Below are 7,263 nucleotides of genomic sequence, written 5' to 3'. Positions count from 1 at the left end.
AGGACGCAAGACCCAACCCTGTGGGACCCCGTACTTGATAGCCCCCCAGTTTGAGGAATCAGCTGTTGTTTTAATACTACACGAATCACTTACTTCAACTTTCTGCATTCTTCCAGTTAAGTATGAATTAAACCATTTGTGCACTGCCCCCCTCAAACCAAAATGATTTAGCTGATCTAAAAGAATTCCATGATTTACACAATCAAAGGCCTTTGAGAGATCACAAAAAATACCAATGGGTGATGTACAGTTATTCAGAGCATTTAATATTTGATCAGTGAAAGCGTATATAGCATTTTATGTTGAAAAGCCTTTTTGAAAACCAAACTGACATTTTGTTAGTATTTTATTTTTACAAATATGGGAGGCTACTCTTGAATACATTACTTTCTCAAAATTTTTTGATAGAGCTGTCAGAAGAGAGATTGGGCGATAGTTGTTGACATCCGACGTATCCCCCTTTTTATGCAATGGTTTTACAATGACATATTTCAGTCTATCGGGGAAAACACCTTGCTCCAAAGAGCTATTATATACATGGCTGAGAATCGAACTTATCTGTGGGGAACAAGCTTTAAGTATCATGCTGGAAATGCCATCAATTCCGTAAGAGCTTTTACTTTTCAGTGAGTTTATTATTTTACTGATTTCAGAGGGAGTGGTTGGTGGAAATACAATTGTTTCAAACTGCACAGGTATGGCCTCTTGTATTAGAAGCCTTGCCTCTTCTAGTGAAGATCTAGATCCTATTTTCTCCACAACATTTAAAAAATGATTATTGAAAATATTTTCAATTTCTGATTGTTTGTTAGTACACTTGTCATCCAGTTTTATGGCACTAAAGTCTTCCTGTGCTCTTGGTTGCCCTGTTTCCCTTTCAATAATATTCCAAATTGCTTTAATTTTATTATCAGAGTTACTGATCTCAGACATGATACACATGCTTCTGGAATTTTTAATAACTTTTCTTAGTACCGCACAATAGTTTTTATAATATTGAACAATGTCGGGGTCAGTACTCCCTCTTGCTGTTAGATACAGTTCTCTTTTGCAGTTGCAAAATATTCTTATTCCTTTAGTTAGCCAAGGTTTTTTATATGTTTTCTTGGAATTATGTTTAACTATTTTCTTGGGAAAACAATTTTCAAATACCCTTAAAAATGTATCGTGAAATAAGTTATATTTCAAGTTTGCATCAGGTTCCTTATACACTTCATCCCAGTCTAGCTGCTTTAGGCTTTCCCTAAAGTTTGCAATATTTATATTGTTAATTGAACGCATTTCTTTGAAATTCTGATTTGATATACTGCATGGAGCTATGTCATGTACTGTAACTAACTGTGCACCATGATCTGAAAGACCATTCTCAACAGGATAAGCATTTATGTCCTTAAATTTATCTTGGTCTATAAAAAAGTTATCTGTCAATGTCCTGCTGTTCTTTGTTATCCGAGTAGGAAAATCAATGACGGAGCTCAAATTGAAAAAACTGAGTAATACTACAAGGTCATTCTTCCTATTACACTATTTCAGGGGATTAACATTGAAATCTCCACAAATGATAATTTGCTTCCCCCTGTCTGACAGACAGCACAATAAAACATCCAAGTTTTCTAGAAATAGCTGGAAATTTCCTGAGGGGACCTATACACTGTTACAATTATGAAAGTGCCATCATTTAGTTTTAGTTCAGTGGCACGTGCTTCCATATGTTGCTGTACACAAAATTTTTTAGTTTCTAAATTTTTTACACTGTGGAAGATTTTGACATATATGGCAACTTCTCCTCTCATCATATTGTCTCTACTTACATGTGCAGCTAATTTGTACCCATTGATGCTAACCTTTTGCATATCAGTGACAATGTGATGTTCAGACAGGCATAGTACATCAATTACATTCGCAGTTTCTATATCTTCTAAGCAAATCAGAAACTCATCAATTTTATTCTTCAATCCCCCAATATTTTGATGAAATATACTAACATTATTTTTCACTTTACTTTTGTGAATATCTTGAACTTTTTTAACATCTTTAGTACTTGCCTGGCTGAGTTTCCCACTGGACACTGATCTTACACTGAAAAAAAGAGTTTCCACCATGAGATGTAGTTCCTCCCCCCTTTAAATTTCCTGCTATCAGCCCAGCCAGTTTACCATTCCCCTTCTTGTTGAGGTGTAGGCCATGTCTAGTATAATCCCACCTACAGAGTGAATCAACAGGAACCACACCAATGTGTGACCCTGCACCAGATCCAAGTAACCGTTCCAACTCCAAATTAACTCTCCTGACAGAAGAGCTCAAATGAGGATGGTCGTGGCGCTCCAAAACCGACACAAACCCAACACTGGTGTAACTCGATGCCGATGAAATATTTGCCAGGTCACACTCTATGCTGTGCCCCGGATCTCTGTCAATACTGTTGCCCGGCCCACCCACAATAACCACGGTATCTTCCTTAGTAAAGCCTCTACATAGTGAACCTAAATCCTCTGTAACCTGCCCCAGTCCAGCACTAGGTTTGAAAAAACTTGTGACCTGGTATTCAGACACCAATTCAGAAGTTGGCCCTCACCCCTCGCATGCGAACTACCTGGCAAGAAGACTTTCTTTCTCTTTGAAGACTTCCCTACCTTCTTATTCAATTTGCTGCTGAAAGCTTGTTGAGCCCTGTCTACATCTACTTCTGTGAGAGGCTCATCAGTTTCTGACTGAGGCAACAGGTCAAACCTATTTTGTACATTAATAACAAAGCTGTCAGAAGAATTTCTTGGCCTGTTCCTTTTGCCTGCTGCCACTTCCCACACCTGTTTACCTATCTCCCCTCTTAACCTGCCCAGTTCCTGCCTAGCCTCATCTAACACAGCCTGAAGGGCAGCAATTTTCCCCTCCTGTTCCACAATCTTTCTATCTCTACTGCATAGCCTACAGAACCACTGATGAGTCTCGCTCATTTTCCCAATTTCCACGCCACTACAATCACCCCAATGAAAAAAGTTACTACATCCATCACACGAGACCCCGGGTCTAACGATTCTATGGCACGTCAGGCACTTTACACTCATGGTACCTACTGATCTGATTTGGTTTGGTTTTTCATATATGAGTGTAAAATATTCCCATTGTGGGTAAATTAACCAATGCTCTTTCCACCTTCTTTCCTTTCCAGTGGCACTATTCTTGTCATGGATGAACCTTCGTATTTAAGTGTTTGGCTTAAAGGGGAAAAAAATTAGTCACTGAAAATTTGGTTAAGTCCAGGGCACAAGCTTCGATAAGCTGATAAAAATTTCACTTCAGCATTTGCTGCACTCCTTGATTTTACCTGCAGGAAATAACATTAGCTTATTTTTCATACTTCAAATCCTTTTTGCTCTCTGTAATTACCATCTAGGGTAATGCAACACAAGTAAATATTTATTTTGCAAAAATCAAATTCAGATTAACCTTAGTTTACACAACCACAATACATGATATAAAAATAAATTTCATGTAGACTTCACAATTTTGTTTAATGTTGGAGTGGGGTTATACACCATGGTGCAATGGCCATTAATTAGCTAACTACATTCATAATACAAGAAGGAAACCCCTGTATATTGAAAATTAAATTAAAACTATGTCTTATTAGCCATTTCTACAAATTTATAGCTATATTTTGACACTGGAAATCCCTATTAGGCACTCAAGAAGGAAAAGTATTTATTGTACATAGTGTTTCTTTCTTACAGTATGCAAGTAAATATTATTTTTTCGCATTTACAATTACTGCAGACTGAATAAAAGCCAAAGGAAACTATTACACAAATATACATCACTATTGATAAATAAAACCAGCAAAATATTTTGGTTGGAATTTAGAATACTTGGTCATCCAACAAACAGGTAAACATACAATTACAGTACAATGGCACCACAAAAAATGATCCCAAAAAATTGCAAACTTTGCAAATCAATATTTCAGAAACAAACTACCAAGTTACAACACAAATTTGATGAAATACAGTTTGTACAAAATTAACTGTAAGAAAAAGAATTAGTTTCCAAATAAGCAGGAAAGTGAAAAATGAACTTATAGAATGTGTACCACAAACAAAATTTTTAGGATGCATGCTGACGCACAACTAAACTGGACTGAGCATGATACTACTCTCCATAAACGAATAGTTTCAAGCATGCTTTGCACTTAGAATAATAAATTCTGTGTGTAGTAGCTGACGCACCAGAACAACATATTTTGCATGATAAGTTATGAGATAATGTTCTGGGGAACAACTGAGGAGAACATACAAACAATCTTTAAGTTACTAAAAAGGACTGTACGAATTAGACAAAAAGCAGCAAGAGAACTCACTGCACTGTGTTGATTAAATTTATGGGAATGTTGACTGTTCCATGTGAGTTCCCACTGCAAACATGCAATCAAATCTGGCCACCACTTACATCTCATTAAAAAAAAAATAATAACCCAAAAGATAAATGAATTAAATTATACAATAAACTACCACAAGAGATCAAAGACTACAGTGAAACACATGCCTTCACGAATACACTAAAAATTATCTGTTAGAAAAGCATTTTCATACTGTAATGGATTATCTAAAATGATTTGTAAATTTTGTTGACAATTATGCTAATGATTAACTACTGCAATTACGAGGCATTTTACAATATTTTCAATAGGACAGTGAAATACAATGTCCAAATGGATAACTCAGTAAGGCAAGTAATGTATTTATATATTTATGTGTGTAATTGTGTACATCTGCAAATCTCTGTGTCTGTATTTTATGTCTTTATGTTTTGACAACATCCATACAGTCTCCATTGTCTGTGGCTGGATGAATAAATATCAACAGTATCTATACTTACTGGAAAGAAGACACATCAAGTTGCAGACGGGCACAATTAAAAGACACTCACATACATCTTTCAGCTACAGCCTCCGTCGTAAAACACAAACACACACACACACACACACACACACACACACACACACACACACACACACACACATACCTCATGCACACAAGACTGCCAACTCCAGCATCTCTAGCAAGAATGCAACATCACATGGGATGCAAGCAGCAATCTGGAGGGGGTGGGGCAGCAGAAGGGAAAGGTATAGTAGTTTATGGGAAGGAAGAGAGACAAACACTGTCTGGTGGAGTGTGTAGGGACTAGACTGCAAACAGGCACAGCATCGAGAGGTTGTGGGACTGGGAGGTGGGGAAAAAACAAAAAAAAAAGAAGGAGAGGAGTGGGGAAAGAAGGGTGGATGCATTGGCAGAGAGCAGAAAATTAAAAGGGAGTTCAGAAAATATCTCTGCTGCACAAATTAGTTCTGAAATATGCTAACTAATGATCGACTCCCACCTTTTGTAACTACAATGGACAGTGCAAATGATGAACAGGGGTGTGAGTTCTTTTTCAGAGGTTTAGTGATGCTGTTTTAAATCCTGAGTTCTAAAGTTTGGTTATGTATTCTTGTTAAAGTGCTCTGATATGTAATGGGACTGAAAGTTATGTAAATGTTGTCATGGTGTTATTTATGAAGACACCTAAGCAAAGGTGAATGAGAAACTGTTACTGGAAATATTTATAAAAATGATACACTCAAAAAGCATTGACAATGATCTCGGTACAAAATTTCTTTGTCATTTAATGAGTAAGGTGGAAAGCCAAAAATAATCTGATGTAAAAAGAGGAGTGCTTTTTTATTTCGTACAATTTTTTTATATAAATAATTTCCAATTTTTCATCCCAGGTTCTATAACATGAAATTAGGTGCATTTGATTATGTAGTACTATTTACCACAGACAACCTAAAATAATTCTTTTTCATGCTTGACTATCCATGTTTAAATATATTTTAGGCATTTTGAGCATAAATTTATGAGTTTGAGGATATTCTAAGCTTTAAAAACTATTTTGATTGCCTGATAATTATTCTTTTGCTGAACAGCAACTGCAACATCATTTCTACTGTAAGGTTATTACCTAGAATAGGAACCTAAAGCATGCCACACCCACCTTTGTGGGAGGAGGTTGCAATAGAGGTGAACTTAAGGAATTAGTCCTCTCACAAGACGATCGACGGCGTTTTCTTGAGTTTTCTTCCTCTTCATTGGTTTTCATCTGAGAGACAACAGGAGACGGTGTACTACACGCCATCTCAGTTGGGCTGTTTGATCTTTGCGGTGGTACTATTGCTTCTGGTACATTTGGCTCACAGTTGTGTGAAACCATTTTGTTTCCAAATTTGGCTGAAATAAAAAAGAATTTAACAGTACTGTCTTAATTTGGAGGTTATAATATAAGGGAACGATAGGTCGTTACTCACAGTAAAGATGCAGGATGGAGTTGTAAACAGGCACAACGAGAAGACACACACTAGCTTTTAGCCACAACCTTCTTCAGAAAAGGAATCAATCACACACACACACACACACACACACACACACACACACACACACACACACACACAGAGAGAGAGAGAGAGAGAGAGAGAGAGAGAGAGAGAGAGAGAGAGAGAGAGAAGCGCACCAATCGCACAGATGTCTAGCATCTCAGACTGGAATGCAACTGTCATAAAGCACTCCAGAGGGGGCGGGAGAGGGGAAGGGATAGCAGGCTATAGGTGGGGGAAGAGAAGAGCACTGCCTGGCAGAGTATGCAGGGACTACACTTCCAATAGATGCAGTGTAGGGAGGCGTGGGGCAGGGAAGGAGGGGCGGTGGGGCACGGGAATGGGGAGCAGAAAAAAGAAAGGAGGAGAGTAGGTGAAAGAAGTTCTGATGCAGTGACAGAGGGTGTCACAGAAAGAAGGTTAGGGGACGAAAATAGGGAGGAGATGATAGGAAAGAGTGGGTGGAAACTGTTGAATGGAGGATGTGGGGATAGAAGGTTGAGGCCAGGATAATTTTGAGAGTAGAGAACATGCTGTAAGGATAACTCCCGTCTGTACAGTTCAGAAAAGTAGGCAGTGGAGGGGATGATCCAGATGACTCAAGCAGTGAAGCAACCATTGAAATGAAACATGTTATGTTCAGCTGCAAGTTGTGCCACAGGATGGCCTACTTTGCTTCTGGCCACAGTTTGGCAGTGGCAATTCATCCTGGTGGGCAACGGGTTGGTAGTCATACCAATATAAAAAGCTGTGCAAAGACTGTAGCAGAACTGGTATAAGATATGACTGCTTTCACAAGTGGCCCAGTCTCTGATGGGATAGGATAAACCTGTGACAGGACTGGAATAGGAAAT

General features: G+C 38.1%; 1 protein-coding gene across 6 annotated transcripts in view; it reads right to left on the bottom strand.

Annotated features, from left to right (window-relative positions):
* Positions 1 to 7,263, bottom strand: part of LOC126336812 (BRCA2-interacting transcriptional repressor EMSY) — a 286,258-nt gene that overhangs the window by 190,893 nt on the left and 88,102 nt on the right. For all 6 annotated transcript variants that reach the window (XM_050000859.1, XM_050000862.1, XM_050000861.1 and 3 more), the window contains exon 5: positions 6,034 to 6,266. In XM_050000859.1, coding sequence (XP_049856816.1) covers positions 6,034 to 6,266 — 233 coding nt within the window. The remainder of the gene's footprint in view (positions 1 to 6,033; positions 6,267 to 7,263) is intronic.

Source organism: Schistocerca gregaria, chromosome 2 (genome assembly GCF_023897955.1).
Source record: "Schistocerca gregaria isolate iqSchGreg1 chromosome 2, iqSchGreg1.2, whole genome shotgun sequence".
Lineage (NCBI taxonomy): Eukaryota > Metazoa > Arthropoda > Insecta > Orthoptera > Acrididae > Schistocerca > Schistocerca gregaria.
The sequence above is the reverse complement of the archived record's forward strand: the minus strand, read 5'-3'. Positions and strand labels throughout refer to the sequence as shown.